Source organism: Leucoraja erinacea, chromosome 31 (genome assembly GCF_028641065.1).
Source record: "Leucoraja erinacea ecotype New England chromosome 31, Leri_hhj_1, whole genome shotgun sequence".
NCBI classification, from domain to species: Eukaryota; Metazoa; Chordata; class Chondrichthyes; order Rajiformes; family Rajidae; genus Leucoraja; species Leucoraja erinaceus.
Window position 1 is genome coordinate 21,350,862 of NC_073407.1, and position 20,362 is coordinate 21,371,223.

The 20,362-nt window shown below is 46.3% G+C and overlaps 1 protein-coding gene across 1 annotated transcript; it reads right to left on the bottom strand.

Moving 5' to 3' along the window:
* Positions 1-123: 123 nt before the first annotated feature.
* On the bottom strand, positions 124-14,211 carry slc2a6 (solute carrier family 2 member 6). The gene is made up of 9 exons (XM_055660290.1): positions 14,053-14,211; positions 12,570-12,776; positions 9,350-9,449; positions 8,257-8,468; positions 6,986-7,138; positions 6,281-6,389; positions 4,043-4,237; positions 2,731-2,876; positions 124-711 (listed from the first exon to the last, which is right to left on the bottom strand). The coding sequence occupies exons 1-9, from the start codon at positions 14,194-14,196 to the stop codon at positions 547-549; spliced, it is 1,431 nt and encodes a 476-aa protein (XP_055516265.1). The 5' UTR covers positions 14,197-14,211; the 3' UTR covers positions 124-546.
* Positions 14,212-20,362: the final 6,151 nt, after the last annotated feature.

Here is a 20,362-nt window from a genome sequence, read left to right on the forward strand (position 1 = left end):
ACCTACAAACCTCTATGTCTTCGGAGTGTGGAAGAAATCCGGTGCACCCGGAGAAAACCCACAGGAAGAACGTATAAACTGCACAGACCACCTGTAGTCAGGATCGAACCTGGGACTGTGGATCTGTAAGGCAGAAACTCTACCACTGTGCCACCCAACACTTGCTCCCTCCAGAGGTTGTGAAATCTCAACAGACTACACCCCAACACTACCTTCATTGGAAGTATTTGATGAAAAAACACACAGTAACATCTTATAAGCAGGTGCCCATGCTGTACCTCGAGTGTTTGATGGGTCAAGGTGGAGGGAGTTTTACTCCGTATATCTAACCTGCTCCGCACTAGCCCCGAGAGTGTGTGATGTGTGGAGGTATGCAAAGAGGAACCACCCCTGCATCACCAACTCTTTGTACAATAGCAGGTGATGAAAAAATGCACCAAATTAATTTTTGCTTTGGGATGGGTTTCCCCCTCATCGGATGGACAGGAAGAGGAGCTTATCAGAGCAAGTCCTTAACTTCCAGCTCTTCAACATCGAGGGTCCACGTCAACTGTTGTCATCATCGCGGGGAGTCTTCAAGTTCCTGAACTCGTCTTCAATTTGCTCCAAGGTTTTCCCTTTGGTTTCCGGGACGCAGAGAGCGGTGAATATTATTCCCAGGGCAGAGATCACACAGAAGAACAAGAAGGGCACAGCGAGTCCATAGGTAGCCTGAACAAGAACAAAGTGTTTAAACTCTTTTAAACAAAAACTTCCCCAGAGGCATAGACTCATTTGTAGATACTGTAAATCTCCAACTTTAACCATGACTAAAATGATTAAATTATAAGAAAGAGGTGTGTGCGATGATCTTTAGTGAAGCATGCCAGACTTGATATTACGACAATCTGTGCAGGAAAACGTAATCACAATGAACTGCAGATGCTGGCTTACAAACAAAGACGAAAAGTACTGGAGTAACTCATTGGATCTGACAGCATCTCCACCAACCTTCATATCCCTCTAAACCTATCCTATCCATTTACCTGCCCAAATTTTTCTTAAATGTTGTGATAGTCCCTGACCTAACTCCCTCTGGCAGCTCGTTCCATACACCCACCACCCTTTGTGTGAAAACGCTACCCCTCAGATTCGTATTAAATTTTTCCCACCTCACCTTAAACCTATGTCCTCTAGTTCTCGATTCCCCATACTCTGGGCAAGAGACTCTGTGCATCTACCCGATCTATTTCTGTCATGAATGGAAGATAAAAAAATTGAAAAATGGAGTGTTGTTTTACATAGTGAAAGATTGAAACCTGTTGTTGCCTGGAGAGATCTGGGTATCCTCATACATAAACGATTATAATCTAATGGGCAGGTAAAACAATGGTATGTTGGCCCACCTTGCAAGAGGATCTGCGTGAAACACTGAGGATCATACAGGGCCCTGGAGAGACCACACCTTTGGACTAGGGCAGCACACTGCTGCAGCTGGAAAGCTGGGATCGATCCTGACCTCCGTTGCTGCCTGTGTGGAGTTCTCACGTTCTATCTGTGTCTGCGTGCATTTCCTACGGTTGATCCAGTGTCCGCCCACATCCCAAAGACGTACAGAAGGGTCTCTACCCGGAACGTCACATATTCCTTTTCTCCAGAGATGCTGCCCGGCCTGCTGGAGTTACCCCAGCATTTTGTGTCTATCATCAGGTTCATACGTTGATTGACCTCTGCAAATTGCCACTAGCGTGAGATAGTGGGATAACATAGAACTAGTGTGAACAGAATCAATAGTCAGCATGGACTCTGTGGTCTGAAGAGTCTGTTTCCATTCTGTATTTGTACATCAAACTAAACTAAACTACATCAAACTAAACTAAACGAAGAAAGACTGGATAGACCCGGCTTATACTCGCTAGAATTTATAAGATTGAGGGGGGATCTTATAGAAACTTACAAAATTCTTAAGGGGTTGGACAGGCTAGATGCAGGAAGCTTGTTCCCGATGTTGGGGAAGTCCAGAACAAGGGGTCACAGTTTAAGGATAAAGGGGGAAATCTTTTAGGACCGAGATGAGGAAAACATTTTTCACACAGAGAGTGGTGAATCTCTGGAATTCTCTGCCACAGAAGGTAGTTGAGGACAGTTCAATTGGCTATATTTAAGAGGGAGTTAGATGTGGCCCTTGTGGCTAAAGGGATCAGGGGGTATGGAGAAAAGGCAGATTCAGGATACTGAGTTCGATGATCAGCCATGATCATATTGAATGGCGGTGAAGGGCCGAATGGCCTACTCCTGCACCTATTTTCTATGTTTCTAAATTAAACTTGGAACTTTATGGACAGGTCCAGTCTCTCTACCTAAGGTAGGGTATACTTGCAATAGAGGGAATGAAACAAAGGTTCATCAGATTAAATTCAAGGATGGTAGAGATGATCTCATTGAAAAGTATGGAGCTTGTGCAGGGTTTGATGATTCACTGGGCTGGCATGTCGAGGACCAGAGATCACATCTCAAGATAAGGATATGATCATTCAACTCTGGGAAGAGAAGATATTTCCTCACGCAACACCTCATGAAACCTCTGCATTCACTTCCCCAGGAGGGGGAGGTGGAGGCTGACTGACCGACAGAGGATTTGGGGATATTTAGGGGACCAAGGGACATGGAATTTCTTTCTCCCAGGAGAGAAAACAAATCCTTCAGACCTGTGGGGTAGAAGAGAAGGAGAATTCATTAAGAGGAACAAACCTTCACGAGCAGGAAATACTCTGTGAGGATGAAGCCTGTGAGCCAGCTGACAATGACACACAGGCCTGACATCAGGCCCCGCACTTTAAGGGGAAGGATTTCCGACATCAACAGCCATGTGATTGGACCCCATCCCAGGGCGTAACCTGCAAACAAAACAAGAGGAGACAATGTCTTCAACCACATTGTGACAACTGGCTTAGTGATCACATGAGGGCAAGAGATCAGCCAACAAAGCAACAACATATCTCAGGAACAACTAAAGGTCCATTAGGCCTAACGAGACCCCTAGGAAAACAGGGGTTAGAGGAAACCCAATCATTTTATTTTTAAACCCCGCGGAAGCTGTGATGGGGCCAGGTACACCACTTTGATCATGTTTCAAATCCCCAGCACCTTTCCCTTTCTGCACTGCCCGCTTCACACTGACTCCGCACCCTGACGTGAGAAAATTCCCCTCAACTTATTTGGGTTATTGATTCCACCTTTGCTTCAGTGCAGTGCTCTGCAAATGTAAACCCTCTGTTGCAGGTACACCGACACTGCCTATTGTGTTCACCGCCATGTGTACCAAGGCTTTGTTTCACACATGATCCATTCAAATCAGGTGGTACTATACGATCAATCCCAACTCAAGCACAATGAGAAAGATACAGAATATAGTAGAATACAGAATATAGTGGTCAGCATTGTAGCGTAACAGTTCCAAAAACAGTTCCATGTCCGCAATGGGGTAGAGGTGAATAGGACAGTACCTTAGCGTATGAAAGGGCCATTTGGAAGCCTGATAGGGGAAGGGAAAAAGCTGTCCCTATAAGTGTAAGTGTGGTGATTTCTCTCTATTCCACCAAACACTTCCAGGGTAGGTACAATATTATGCCCCCGACCCAAAACGTCGCCTGTCCTTTTTCTCCAGAGATGCTGTTTGACCCGCTAACCCTCTAATGGAATATAACCCGCTAACGGAATAGCTACTTCCCCACAGCCATCAGGCTATTAAACCTGGCTCGGACAAAACTCTGATTATTAATGACCCATTTTCTGTTATTTGCACTTTATCAGTTTATTTATTCATGTGTGTATATATTTATACTACGGTATAGGACACACTGATCTGTTTTGTAGTAAATGCCTACTGTGTGCTCAAGCAAAGCAAGAATTTCATTGGCCTATCCAGGGACACATGACAATAAATTCACTTGAACTTGAACTAACCCCAGCACTTTGTGTGTATCTTAGATACAATATTAGTTTGGCATAAAGTAAAGCTTCCTCAATAGGCCCCTAACCAAACTCTTGATGTAGGACTTACCAAATATGTAAACAATAATGCTAAGCAGAGGTAGGACGGTTAGCCATTTTGCTATGTTGTGTTGAGGGTGATACGCAAGGGTTAAGTGGTCACTATCCACATTAGAATGGTTAGTCATGCTTGTGTTGTATGTTTTGGTCACATCCAGCCTGATGTAGACTCCAAGGGTCAACGTAGACAGAAACATAATTGCACCTGGTGGGAAAAATGAAAGAAAAATGTCAATTTCCCTGCTATTTCTCATGCTCGGAGAGTGTTGTGCAATGACCCCAAACCTAGTGGTACACCGATTCAACGGTTAGAATATTGGATGCTGAGATGGCATAGAATCCACTGAATGTTAGCTCAAGCCCCACTAAGAAATTGAATGTAGATGAGACTTTCAGGAGTAGGAACTGCAACACTGATGGATTATTGTAAAAATCCAACTGATGCACAAATCTCCGAAAGGGAATGAAATATGTTTAGTTTAGTTTATTGTCATGTGTACAGAGGTATAATGAAAAGCTTTTGATGCGTTCTAATCAGTTAGCGGAAAGACACTACATTACAATCAAGCCATCCACAGTGTACAGATACATGATAAAGGGAATTCAAGTCAAGTCAAGTCACATTTATTTATATAGCACATTTAAAAAACAACTCTCGTTGGCCAAAGGGCTTTACATTTGTTATAAGAATTGTATAAACAAACAAACTACATACATATATACATGTAGCCCTCACTCAGTGGACGTCAGGAAAGGCTTGGGAGTATAGATACGTTTTTAGTCTAGACTTAAAGGAGTTGATGGAGGGGGCAGTTCTGATGGGAAGGGGGATGCTGTTCCACAGTCTAGGAGCCGCAACCGCAAAGGCACGGTCGCCCCTGAGCTTAAGCCTAGACCGCGGGATATTCAGCAACCCCAAGTTGGCCGATCTGAAGGACCTGGAGGTGAAGTGGTGGGTGAGAAGACTTTTCATGTAGGAGGGGGCAAGCCCATTGAGGGCTTTGTAGACATAGAGGAGGGTCTTGAAATGTATACGGAATAACGGTTAGTGCAAGATAAAGTCCGATTAAAGATAGCCCGAGGGTCTCCAATGAGTTAGATAGTACAGTGTTTAAGAAGGAACTGCAGATGCTGGAAAATCGATGGTACACAAAAATGCTGGAGAAACTCAGCGGGTGCAGCAGCATCTATGGAGCGAAGGAAATAGGCAACGTTTCGGCCCGAAACGTTGCCTATTTCCTTCGCTCCATAGATGCTGCTGCACCCGCTGAATTTCTCCAGCATTTTTGTATACCCAGGTAGATAGTACAAATGGATTATACCCACTTGAATGTCCAGACCCACACTGGTACCGTCTTGTTCAGATGAACCTCTGAAGTGATCTAAGTTACTCCAGCGTTTCGTATACTTTGTGTAAGCCTGCATCAGCAGTTCCTTGTTTCCACATTTTAAAGTTTGGACTCTCAATGATCCCACTCCAGGTCTAAAACCACCAACACTCTGTTCTTCAACAACTTTGGCCTAAGACCCAGTCACATTCATTAGACCATGGGGACCATGCAGAAGCCAATCTTCACAGAGACTCCACTTGGTGGTCTGGTTTAGAAAGTGAGCATGTTTGATCCTTTCCATATCGTGAGTTTGAATGAGGTGGTCAATAGGCAATAGGTGTATACTTGGGGCTCGTGTACTCTGGAATTTAGAAGGGTTTTATTAAGAGGGGATCTTATTGAAACATATAAGATTATTAACGGTTTTATTAAGAGGGGATTTTATTGAAACATATAAGATTATTAAGGGTTTGGACACGCTAGTGGCAGGAAGCATGTTCCCGATGTTGGGGGAGTCCAGAACCAGGGGCCACACAGTTTGAGAATAAGGGGTAAGGCATTTAGAACGGAGACGAGGAAACACTTTTTCACACAGAGAGTTGTGAGTCTGTGGAATTCTCTGCCTCAGAGGGCGGTGGAGGTCGATTCTCTGGATGCTATCAAGAGAGAGCTAGATAGGGCCCTTAAAGATAGCGGAATCAGAGGATATGGGGAGAAGGCAGGAACGGGGTACTGATTGGGGCTGATCAGCCACGATCACATTGAATGGCGGTGCTGGCTCGAAGTCGAATGGCCTACCCCTGCACCTATTGTCTATTGTCTATTGAAACAAGACTATGTTTATCATGCCCTTTCCATCCCTGGAATGATGGAATTAGGCTCCCTGCTCTGTGGCTCAGACCCACTGCATCTTTTACCTGAAGCAAAGAGAAGTTTCCGCCTTCCAGCTTTGTCCATAACCCAGGCCGCAATGGACACGGACACCAAGCGAACAAATCCCACCAACACTGCATCATAGGAACCTGGCTACAAAACAAACCTCCGTCAGTCTCCAGAACTAAAAGTGAGTGAGAGGGGGGAGGGGATGGGAGTTACGCTAAATATGAAGGACCCTTTACCGTCAGCAGAGGGTAACGTTTTTAAGTAATTAGTATAAGTTGTAGAGGAGAGATGTTTAGTTATTTTTAGAGATACAGCGTGGAAACAAGGCCTTTGACCCAGCGAGTCCACACAGCGAGACCATCGATCGCCCCGTACACTGGCTCCACATTATTCCACTTTCGCATCCTACACACTAGGGGCAAGTTACAGAGGTCGATTAACCTACAAACCCGCGCGTCTTTGGGATGTGGGGGGAAACCGGAGCACCCGGAGGAAACCCACGCGGTCACAGGGAAAATATACAAACTCCACATAGACAGCAGCCGAGGTTCGGATCGACCCTGGTTCACTGGTGCTGTGAGGCAGCAGCTCTACCCGCTGCACCGCTGTACCGTCTTAAAGAAAATAATTTTCAGTGGAGGGGACGGAGGGGGGGGGTCTGGAACTCTACGGATGGGGACCCTGGGAACAGCAGGCTGGTTTATTGTTGGGTGGCAACAGTGTGTGATGTTGGTACTTACCAGGATGACGGATGTACTGTCAAAGATGAGCTGCAAGTTGACCAGGATGACTGTGATGCCACTCGTCTGTTGAAACACTCTCATGAAGAGAGTAATCAGTATGGGCTTGTAGACAAAGGGCTGCCGCAGGTCCATGCACGACAGTCGTTTGACCTGGCAGGGAGACAGAGACACATGCTCACGTTGGAAGAACAGGGAAAGAGAGAGAGCTTGCCTTTTATACACCACCGAGGCTCAAAGAACTGCAGGTGCTGGAGTCGTGAGCAAAGCAAGAAGTGCTGGAGGAACTCAATGGGTCAGGCAGCGTCTTTGGAGGGAATGGGGTAGACGGATCAGAACTCAAACTGGTTGGCGCTGGGGGAGGGAGAAACTGGACGAGAGGTGAGGGTGGGACAAATCCTGGCAAGTGGTAGATAAGTGGGTATAGGTGAGGCTGCCAGGCCTTGTGATGCCCCCACCTCTCCTTCAGCTTCACCCTCCCCCAACTAAAACCAGTCTGAAGATGGGTCCCGACCCGCCAGTCTATTCCCTCCACAGATGCTGCCTGACCCGCTGAGATTCACTTTATGCAACACTGAAGTACATCCACAGCGTAGAATGCAGAGCAAGCGGGCAAGGCTGACAAGAATCCACAAGTGATGGGAGAACTGTTCAGATGATCAAAGTAACCATAGAGTTCCATGGAGACATAGAAGCTCCTTGTTGCTTCTTAAAATGGTCGCTTTGGAACCCAGATCGGCCTTCATTCACATACAGTGCTATCCCCCCCCCCTCCCCCCCCCCCCCCCCCCCCCCCCCCCCCCCCCCCCGTGTACAACATCATCTGTCCCCAATGTGCAGAGAGTGGATGGGGGAAAGTACGATAACACAGAACATAAAGCTTTTCACTGTACCTCAGTGCAAGTGACAATACTAACCCACAATATACTAAACTAGTGTGAACGGGGAGATCGATGGCCAGCATGGACTCGATGGGCCAAAGGACCTGCTTTCATGCTGCATCTTTCAATTAATTAAATAATCATTTATGCTCACAGATCACCCACTAAACTCTTTGAATGTCAGAGACTAATGACCCAAACATTGTTTCTGGATGCTAGTGTTTGCCACTGGGCTGGCTGTGTGCAGTGGGAGTGGATGTGAAGGGGTTTGGTACACGAGGAGTCTATTGACATGGATGGTGGTTGGGGAAGATGGCAGGGCTGCTGATCCGTGCTTCACCCAGGCAATTCAGGAAAGGAAGGCCTTCCCAACGGGCCATTCCCACTTACCTCCTTGTTCAGGGATTCAGCGATCGTCCTGTACTCTTGCAGGTAATCGGAATCCGATCCCCGAAGCCACAGGAGGGCTTCGATGGCTTCGTAATTGCGCTCTTTGGAGATTAAATAGCGAGGAGACTCCGGCATGAAGCACATGGCGATAATTAATATTGCTGGTATAACTGCCCCAACAACAGCTAGCCAACGCCACGACAAGACCAAGTCTGAAAAACAGCAACAGATCTCAGGTCAGTCTTACACTTGAATCACTGATCTCCTTTCCCCATTACTAACACAAACTGCAGAGGGTTACAGAGGGTTACATATTGCGTTTAGGCAGCTTACACCCCAGCGGTATGAATATTGACTTCTCTAACTCCAAGTAACCCTTGCTTTTCATCTCTCCCCCTTCCTAGTTCGCCGACTGTCTGACTGTCCCCGGTTACATTTTATCTTTGTACGTGTCCTTATCACAATCATCTATTCTACCTTTTCCTTGATCTACCTTGTCTTTGATTTCTCTGTGTCTCCCTCTCCCCTGACTCTCAGTTTGACGAAGGGCCTTGACCCGAAACGTCACCCATTCCTTCTCTCCAGAGATGCTGCCTGTCCCGCTGAGTTACTCCAGCTTTTTGTGTGTCTATCTCGGGTTACAATTAAATTATTTTCACATCCTTTGCTATTTGCCACCAATGTAGAACATATCTTAGAACACTTTCCTTTGCATCAGGAGAACAGCCACAAAATCAAGGACCCTTTACACACCAGTTATCCCCTCTTCTCCCATCTCAATTTGGGGCAGAATATACAAAAGCTTGAAAGCATATATCACCGCTTCCTGTTAGTATCAGTCTTCTGAAGGGAGCTCCCATAAACTGGGCTGTAATCCCCATCTCCCAGCCAACCTCATTGCGGTTGTTGCACTTTTTAAAATCTGCACTTTCCCTGTAGCTGTAACACTATATTCTGCCCTCTGGTGCGTTTCTCTTGGCTGTGCCTGTTGCACTTGTGCGAGGCTTGATGTACGGTATGATTTGGTTGGATGGCACACAAATATCTCACCGCATCTCAATACTAAGCAACACCAATGTGCAGAATTCCTCACCCAGAGCGTAGAGCAGAAGTGATCCACAGACAAGCATGAACTGGGGAGTAGATCCCAGTCTCCCTCTCAGCTTGGCCACTGATATCTCCGAAATATACACCTGGAGAAGAGGAACAGTACACTAAGCATGTGTAGGAAGCAACTGCGGATGCACCGAAGATAGACACAAAGTGCTGGAGTAACTCAGCGGGTCAGGCAGCATCTCTGGAGAAAGGGAAACGGTGACATTAGAGACCCTTCTTCAGATTGGGAGAGAAACTAGAGCTATTAAAAAGTGCAGAACATATAAGAGTCGGCACCAATGGCCCAGGAGCCCACAATGGTCCATTGTTGCCTGTGAAGGAGGTGATAACAAAGAGATACAAACAGTGAAACTAGCAGGACAACTAGGGTGGGGGATGGGCGGAGAGAGAGGGAATACAACAGGTACTGGAAATTAGAGAAATCAATGTCCATACCGCTTCCTCCAACTTGCATTGGGCCTCATTCTGACAGTGGAGGAGGCCCAGGACAGAAAGATCAGGATGAGAATGGGAAGGGGAATTAAAATGTTTGGCAAGCAGGAGATCGCGTTCACTTAGCAACCTGGTGTCCAGCAGGGGTTAGTGGGAGCTGCCACCATTTTGGGTTGGAACCATCGATGTCACGAGTGGGCAGCATGAAGTATAGAAGGTAGAAGCCGCACAGCAGGTATAAGCCCAGTTGTTGTTGCAAGTTGTTTAAGAGGGAACTGCAGATGCTGGAGAATCGAAGGTTACACAAAAAAGCTGGAGAAACTCAGCGGGTGCAGCAGCATCTATGGAGCGAAGGAAATAGGCAACGTTTCGGGCCGAAACCCTTCTTCAGACTGATCGGGGGGCGGGGGTGGGTGGGGACAAGAAAGGGAAAAGGAGGAGTAGCCAGAAGGCTGGGGGATGGGAGGAGACAGCAGGGGGGCTGAGGAAGGGGAGGAGACAGCAAGGACTAAATTGGGAGAATTCGATGTTCATGCCCCCGGGGTGCAGACTCCCCAAACGGAATATGAGGTGCTGTTCCTCCAATTTCCGGTGCTGCTCGCTGTGGCCATGGAGGAGACCCAGGACAGAGAGGTCGGAGGCGGAGTGGGAGGGGGAGTTGAAGTGCTGAGCCACCGGGAGGTCAGCTTGGTTATTGCGGACCGAGCGGAGGTGTTCGGCGAAACGATCGCCCAACCTCCTGTTGTTGCAAGTTGTTGTTCTCAACATATCTGGTGTTCCCCATGGTTCAGTGACCTGAGATATAATCTGAAGGCTGGTGGACCAATACAGTTCAGACATTAATATTATATCTTGCACCAAACATTCTACCCTTTATTCTTTAACTGTGCACTGTGGATGGCTTCATTGTATTAATGGGTGGTCTTCTTCACTGGAGAGCACACAGACAAAGGCTTTTCACTGCACCTCGGTACACTAAACTAAATCTATTGAGGGGTGGCATATACAGCAGACTGCACAAAGGGGCAATACTGATGGAGTGCCACAGAGGGGCAGTACTGAGGGAGTGCCACAGAGGGGCAGTACTGAGACAGTGCCACAGAGGGGCAGTACTGAGGGAGTGCCACAGAGGGGCAGTACTGAGGGAATGCCACAGAGGGGCAGTACTGAGGGAGTGCCCCACTGATTTACCTCACACTGTCCCTCAGCCTGCAGAGCAGCTGGCAAAGCCTCTGCCTCACAGCACCAGAGACCAGGGTTCAATCCCGACCTCGGGTGCAGTCTGCGAGGAGTTTGCATGTTCTTCCAGTGACTGCATGGGTTTCCTTTAGGTGCCCCGGTTTCCTCCCACATCCACAATAGTGTAGGTCGGTCGGCTGATTGCCACTAAAAACTGCCCCTGGTGTGCAGGTAAGTGGATATTGTTATAGCTACAGAGAAAGTGCAGATTGAAAAAGTGCATGGAGGTAGGTTGGGAGATGGGGATTTCAGCCCAGTTTATGAGAGTTTCCTTCAGAAGTATGATGGGTAAGTAAATGCAGGTCTCGCTGAGAAAGTTGGGAGCAAAACAATGGGATGAATGGAGAATCTAACTAGACTCTCTGGAGAGATGGGTGGCATAATGATGCAGTGGTAGAGTTGCTGCCTCACAGCGCCAGATACCAGGTTCGATCCTGATTACGGGTGCTGTCTGTAGGGAGTTTGTATGTTCTCTCCGTGACCTGTGTGTTGGTTTTCTCCGAGATTTCCGATTTCCTCCCGCACTCCAGAAGCGTGCAGGTTTGTAAGTTAATTGTCTTGGTATCATTGTAAATTGTCCCTAGTTTGTGTAGGGTAGCGTTAGTGTGTGGGGATGGCTGGTCGGCGCGGACTTGTGGGCCTGCTACCGTGCTGTATGCCCCACTCCCTGCCATGGCTGTCCTTCACCGCACACGGTGTCTGAGACGGGCTGGGAAAATCATTAAGGAACCCTCACACCCCAACCATGGACTATTTGCCCTCCTCTCATCAGGGAGGAGGTACAGGAGCCTCAGGTCTCGCACCAGCGGGCTGAGGAACAGCTTCTTCCAAAATACCATTACCCTGCTGAACTCACAGGCCCCACGTTAGCTATCTTTTATACCCTTTTATCTGTATATATTTATTTGCCTATGTACTAGATCACTATATCCACATTGTACATATTGTTTTAACCAGCATTTTACTACTTTGCACTCTGATTAGATCAGTGGTTCCCAACCTTTTTTTGGCCATGCCCCACCTAATCACCTCTAAAATCCTGATGCCCCCCCCCCCCGCCCCCATGTGGTGATATATAATTCTTATCATTTAAAAAGTGAACTCCGTTTCAGCTGAAGAAGCTTAAAACGCCAATACCTTGGTTGTAATAACTACACAATAAAGACCTTTTTTAACCCAAAAAAATTATTTACTCAAAATAACATCTGAAACATAAACTACATATGTTTACCTGATGGAAAATCCTAAAAAATAAAAATCGAAAATTTGGACCCAGACCTCCTCAGTCCAATTGCCCCCCTTAAAAATCAAATTAGGCCCCACGTTGGGAACCACTGGATTAGATGCTAAACTGCATTCCGTTGTACCTGGACTCGTATTTGTGCAATGACATTAAAGTTGAATCTAATCTAATCTAATCTCTCAACTAAACTGTAAACTAACCCCTCTCAGGCTGCCCCCCCCGACGTTGCACGAGATCACAAGGCAAGCTTGGATCCATGTTTCACAGGGATTTAGCGACTTACCGGGATGGAACTGGCAGACATTCCACTTGCGAAACCGGTCATAGCACGGCCCAGATCAAGCATCCATCTTGTATTGGCGCCGCCCATCAAGGCAAAGCCCACAGCGGAGGGCACGGCAGACACCATGATGGTCAACTTGCGACCCAACAGGTCATTGAACAACATGGCGCCCAGCCCACCCACGACAGCCCCCAGGTTGAAGACAGACTGTAAAACAAATAGACACAGGGAACTGCAGATGCTGGTTCACCGAAAAAGACACGAAATGCTGGAGTGGCGGAGGTTGAGCAGGCTGGGACTCCATTCCTTGGAGCGCAGGAAGATGAGGGGTGATCTTATAGAGGTGTACACAATCATGAGAGGAATAGATCGGGTAGATGCACAGAGTCTCTTGCCCAGAGTAGGGGAATCGAGAACCAAAATTTAAGCTGAGAGGGGAAAGATTTAATAGGTACCTGAGGGATAACCTTTTCACACAGAGGGTGGTGGGTGTACATTGATACATAGATACATAGACAATAGGTGCAGGAGTAGGCCATTCGGCCCTTCGAGCCAGCACCGCCATTCAATGTGATCATGGCTGATCATCCACAATCAGTACCCCATTCCTGCCTTCTCCCCATACCCTTTGATTCCGCCAGCCGTAAGAGCTCTATCTAACTCTCTTTTGAATGCATCGGCCAGTGAATCGGCCTCCACTGCCTTCTGAGGCAGGGAATCCCACAGATTCCCAACTGTGTGAAAAAAGGTTTTTCCTCATCTCAATTCTAAATGGCCTATCCCTTATTCTTAAACTGTGGCCCATGGCTCTGGACTCCCCCAACATCGGGAACATGTTTCCTGCATCTAGCGTGTCCAATCCCTTAATAATTGTATGTGCTTCTATAAGATCCTCTCTCATCCTGAATTCCAGTGAACACAAGCCCAGTCGCTCCATTCTTTCATCGTATGACAGTCCCGCCATCCCGGGAGTTAACCTGGTGAACCTACTGGGCAAGAAGGGCATTCTTGCTGCATTCCCTCAATAGCAAGAATGCCCTTCCTCAATGGAAAGAGCTGCCGGAGGAGGTAGTTGAGGCATTTAAATAATACTATTAAAGGCCCCTGACCACGGGTGAACAAAGGAGGAAGTTGACTGAACTTTACTGCCTTCCATCACAGTGAGGAATGGTGATTCCACTGTGGTGGAAGTTTATGTTGAACTTTATTTTATGTGCTATGTGTATTTTTGCTTTATTACTTAGTATGGCTGTACGGTAACTCAAACTTCACTGTATATTATTAATTGGTACACGTGACAATTAAATTGAATCTTCAATCTTGAGTAAATCTTCCTCAACTCTGTCCCAATGATAATTCCCATAGCAATGATAGCATGGGCTGGGCACAGACGAATCTACTGCCTTGTCCCATCAACTATCCCCACGGTGCAGGGTGAATATGATATATCATCATTATATAATAATCATCAAAAAGTGCCTACCTCAAACCATGCTCCAGAACGGTCATTAAGTCGGAGGCCAGGGTCTTGCGAGTGTTCCAGTTCTGGGACCACAGGCGAAGTGTACACCAAGGCATAACCAAAGCTTAGGTTTCCCAGCACAGCGGTGAAGACTGCCAGGAACATCCATCTGTTATTCACCGGCCTGGAATCAAAATGTGGATTGGCCTCTCAGTCAGCGGGACCCTCGAGCCTTCGCACTCCACTCATATGTATCCAACTCCAGGATCAGCCTGAAGAAGGGTCTCCACCCGAAACGTCACCCGGCCCTTCTCTCCAGAGACGCTGCCCGTCCCGCTGAGTTACTCCAGCATTTTTGTGTCCATCCAGGATTTACACCACCCTCTCCCTCGTTTATGGAGACACAAGGAACTGCAGACGCTGGAATTCTGCGTTAAAACTCAAAAGTGCTGGAGGAACTTGGCGGGGCAGGCAGCGATGGTCAGGCAATGTCTCAGGTCGGGACCTTTGATCTGACCTCTACTGTGTTGAGGCCGGGCAGCAGCTCTCAGGCACCTCCTCATATCTACCCCCTCCTCCTTTGTTAATGTTGCTCATCTTTTACTCCACATCCAAGTCCATTGTTTCAGCCACTCCCTGCAGCTGTGAGTTTATTTCTCACCACTATCTATTTCGAAGTCCTCCCTATTTTGGAGGACCAAGAAACCAAGAACCAAGAACTATCCAGTAAAAGCATTTCTCCTTCACTCCCCAGTAGAATATTGATGACTATCATACATTCACTGCCTCTTGTATTACATTCCCATAATGTTTCTACATCTACCCTGTTGGCATTTTTAATGGTCACGAAGATCTCCACTAGATGATTCAGTGGCCTTTTATTGAGGAAGCGTGCACATTATCTACACTCCTTTCTAATCTCTCAGTTCCTGTCACAATTGCACAAGTTTTGTTTTTAATAGAGCTTCTCAGAAGCTTTCCCAATCCCTTTTTAATATAAAAACTGGAACTGTGCACAGGGTGAACTTCTCTGCTCTTCAATGTGACTTTTCTCGATATAGACACAATGGTTTAGGTGAGTGGTTAAAAGGGTTTATTAATCTTAGTTCTTACTTTCAGCAACTTGTGAATCTGTGCCCCGAGATCCTCTTCCACCATTTGCACAGAGCTCTTGAGTTACGTGTGGTGTTCCTGTTCCTGCTGCTGAGACATCACCTCACCCTCACCTGCACTGCACACCATAACCATGTGAACGTTTCATTATTGCCTGTCTTCCTTCACCGTAGAACATAGAAGAGTGGAGCACAGGAACAGGTCCTTTGACCCAAACGTCTGTGCTGAACTTGATCCCAGGTTAACCTAATCTCTCCATCCTCACATGAGCCATATCCCTCCCTTCTCTGCATATCCATGTGCCTATCCAAAAATGCCACCATCATATCTGCCTCCCCCACCACCTGAAGTAGCATGTTCCAGGCATTCACTACTCTCTGTGTAAAAAAACATGCCCCCTCATCTCCTTAAAATGTTGCACCTCTCACCTTAAGGTTATGCCACCTAATCTTTAACATTTACTACATTCTGGCAAGATAGATAGATAGATAGATAGATAGATAGATAGATAGATAGATAGATAGATAGATAGATAGATAGATAGATAGATAGATAGATAGATAGACAGATAGACAGACAGACAGACAGACAGACAGACAGACAGACAGACAGACAATCTATCGTGGGGGGCATGTTTTTTTTACAGTAGTGAATGCCTGGAACATCCTACTTCAGGTGGTGGGGGAGACGGACAGAATCTATCTATCTATCTATCTATCTATCTATCTATCTATCTATCTATCTATCTATCTATCTATCTATCTATCTATCTATCTATCTATCTATCTATCTATCTATCTATCTATCTACCTATCAATCTATCTTATAATTTTATGTTCTGTACTTCTATCAGGTCTCTCTTCAGCTTCCAGAGAAAACAATCCAAGTTTGTACAATTTGTCCTTATAGCGAATGCTCTCTAAACCAGGCAGCGTTCTGAACATCTGTACTCTCTCCAAAGCCTCCCATGATGGAGTGATCAGAACTGCACACAATACTTCAAACTAAATGGTGACCTGGGAAAGGGGGAACAGCGAAATGGTACACCAGTCGAAGGTAGGCATGCAGGTGCAAGGCAGTAAAGAAAGCTTAGCTTTCATTGCAAAAGGATTTGGTATATACTGCTGTACAGGGTCTTGGTACCTGGAGTATTGCGTACGTCTCCAAATCTGATGAAGGCAAGCCATAGAGGGATGTCCCAGACTTGTATCACTGTCTTATGAAGAAAATGGATAGACTTGGTTTTCCTCATCTTATAGAAACTTACAAAACAACTGGACAGGCCATCGATTTTCCGTTGTCGACAGGGGTCACAGCTTAAGGATAAAGGGGAAATCCTCGAGACGAGAAGAACTTTTTTTTCACGCAGAGAGTGGTGAATCTGAACTCCTACATTAACTTCCAAGTCATTTTAGATGTGGCCCTTGTGGCTACGGGGGTCAGGGGGTATGGAGAGAAGGCAGGTACGGGATACTGAGTTGGATGTTGAGCCTTGGTCATATTGAATGGCGGTGCAGGCTCGATGGGTCGAATGGCCTACTCCTGCACCTAATTTCTATGTTTCTATGTTTCTAACCAAAGTCCTGCAGAACTGACCAATGAAGGCAAGCATGTCCCCTGACCTTCCTCACATCGGCCACCAGCCAGAACCAACATTAACTTCCAAGTCATTTATACACATCACAAACAGCAGAGGTCCCAGCACAGATCCCTGCAGAACTCCACTGATCACAGGCCACCAGCCAGAACAACACCCTTCCGCCACAACCCTCTGCCTTCGACAATCGTATCTTATTTATTAATTATCATATTTTTAAATCATGTTAACTGAAAAAAAGAGAAAATGCATCTTTCAACTGTGCCTCTATGCCATACTTCTGTACAGCTTACATACACGGAGCAACATCCTTGGAGCCTCCGCCAGCTGTTATCTCAAACTGTCTTATAGTCAATGAATTATTTTGGAACACAGTGATCAAACTTTCATACAGTAAACTCCCAACAATGTTCTGGTGCGGGCCTGAGCCATTTCTTCTCTCCACAGATACGATACGATACGATACAATAGAACTTTATTTAACCCAGGAGGGAAATTGATCAGCCAACAGTCATAAAATCACAAAATGTTGCCAGCTCAGTTGTTTCCTGCATTTTCTGTTTATAATTCAGATGTTTAGCATCGGTAATCTTTTACTCCAATATCTACCCTCAGTGAGTCAATATTGATTTTTGTCTGGTGCTGCTTATGTAAAATTACTCTAGGACATTGAACACTGATCATAGACGATGCCCAAACCCAGGCGACTCTTTGTGTGCTGGTCACGGAAGTGAATCTGCAATCATGCATCACAATCACTCCACTCTTTTAAATCCATCTGCACACTGTGGACGGCTCGATTGTAATGATGTGTTGTCTTTCCGTCGACTGGTTAGCACGCCACAAACGTTTACACTGTACCGTGGTACACGTGACAATAAACTAAACTCAACGCGACTCAATAGACAATAGACAATAGGTGCAGGAGTAGGCCATTCAACCCTTCGAGCCAGCACCGCCATTCAATGTGATCGTGGCTAATCATCTCCAATCAGTACCCCCCGTTCCTGCCTTCTCCCCATATCCCCTGACTCCGCTATTTTTAAGAGCCCTATCGAGCTCTCTCTTGAAAGCATCCAGAGAACCGGCATCCACCGCCCTCTGAGGCAGAGAATTCCACAGACTCACCACTCTCTGTGAGAAAAAGTGTTTCCTCGTCTCCGTTCTAAACGGCTTACTCCTTATTCTTAAACTGTGTGGCCCCTGGTTCTGGACTCCACCCAAACATCGGGAACATGTTTCCTGCCTCTAGCGTGTCCAGCTCAACATCAAAAGTGCCAAACAAAAAACGTTCTTGATATACCTTGATATACGGTATACCTTTAGTCTGAAGTAGGGTCTCGACCAGAAACGTTACCCATTCCTTCTCTCGAGATACTGCCTGTCCCGCTGAGTTACTCCAGCATTTTGTGTCTAACTTTCTCAATATATCAATTTTTTGAAAGCATTACATTTATGAGGTACTTTTTTTTTTAATTCCGTCGTTCTTAATTGCATCTGATTTTGAAAGGCTGTTTCTAGTTCTTACCTTGCCTGAGGCTCCTGCTGCTGTATACGTTCACTGAAGGTGTTATACTGTTTACCACTGGCATCATTGATCAATGTGTTCCTCATGATGGGGACAGTGTGAGGTTCCTCTTGATCCAGCATTGGGCTTTTATTCCCTCATCATCTCGGTACAGAAGTTCCCATCCGCAGAATTTCACCATTTGTGGAAGTGAGTCATCGTGAAGAGCTGCTGTAGAATTCACTGCCCGGAATTTTCTTGTCACTGGGTCACCAGGAATTTCAAGTCGATATTAGCCAATACTGGGAGGAACAAAAATAGAAAGTGAAATAGAGAAACATAGAAAATAGGTGCAGGAGGAGGCCATTTGGCCCTCTGAGCCTGCACCGCCATTCATTGGGATTATGGCTGATCATCCACCTGCCTTCCTTCACGTGACTGCCTTCTCCCCATATCCCTTGATTCCGCTACCCCCTAGAGCTCCATCTAACTTTCTTTTAAATCCATCCAGTGAATTGGCCTCCACTGCCCTCTGTGGCAGAGAATTCTACAATTTCACAACTCTCTGGGTGAAAACGTTTTTTCTCACCTCAGTTTTAAATGGCCTCACCTTTATTCTTAGACTGTGGCCCCTGGTTCTGGACCCCCTCAACATTGGGAAAAAAAATTCTGCATCTAGCTTATCCAGTCCTTTTATAATTGTATACGTTTCTATAAGATCCCCTCTCGTCCCTCTAAATTCCAGTGAATAAAAGCCCAGTCTTTCCAATCTCTTCTCAAGTGACAGTCCCGCCATCCCAGGGATTAACCTCGTGAACCTACGCTGCACTGCCTCAATAGCAAGGATGGCCTTCCTCAAATTAGGGGACCAAAACCGCACACATTACTCCAGATGTGGTCTCACAAGGGCCCCGTACAACTGCAGAAGGACCTCTTTACTCCTATACTCAAATCCTCTCGCAATGAAGGCCAACATGGAAACATAGAAACATAGAAAATAGGTGCAGGAGTAGGCCATTCGGCCATTCGAGCCTGTACCGCCATTCAATATGATTATGGCTGATCATCCAACTCAGTATCCCGTACCTGCCTTCTCTCCATACCCCCTGATCCCCTTAGCCACAAGGGCCACATCTAACTCCCTCTTATTTATAGCCAATGAACTGGCCTCAACTACCTTCTGTGGCAGGGAATTCCAGAGATTCACCACTCTCTGTGTGAAAAATGTTTTTTCTCATGCCATTAGCTTTCTTCACTGCCTGCTGTACCTGCATGTTTACTTTCAGTGACTGGTGTACAAGGCCACCCAGATCTCGTTGCACTTCCCAGAGAACCTCCCAGAGAATGAATTGAAGTAACATGGGTTGTTGTAGGTGGGAATTGGTCAACTTGAAGAATCAACTATCTATACTGTGCAGTAAAAATCGTTTCAAGCCATTGAGCCGTTGATGAACCTGGCAGAAAATTACATCCTCCCTTGCTCTCCTCTGCTACATGAGACCATCCACTTTATACTGATGCTGACAAAGGAAAAGTCCGATGTGTAGAGAAAGCCTCATATAATGAGATAGTTCCCGTGGGCAGGTGAGTACAGGAAAACTCACAGTAGGTACTCCTCAAGTGATCCATCATTTACTGACTACAAGAACTGGAGGGGGGGGGGGGGGGTCACTGACCCTCCAACACATGCGGCAGCAGTTTTCTCCCGACGTCCACGCGAGAACACACCTCTTAGCACGATCAGAGTCACAAGCCAGTGACCCGAAATGCATTCCTTCTCTCCGGAGGGCCCCAGTAACACCACAAGTTTGGCCAAGTGAGAGACAACTGGTGAGAGCATCCTGACAGAAGCCTTGTGGCTTCAAAACGAGGATGTTTTCAAAAATATATGGCTATTCTTCAGTAACAAAATGGGATGGCGATTTGGGATTGTCTAGGACAACAGAGAGTGCACAGCCTCAGAAATGTTTAGAGAAAAAACCCAACGCACCTTTAGTCAAAGGAGATGAGGATGCTGGAGAAATTAATCTCCGATACCACATCAAAATGGTGGAGAAACTCAGCGGGAAGCACTGGCAGTCAACATCCATGGAGCGAGAAATAGCTAATCTCCG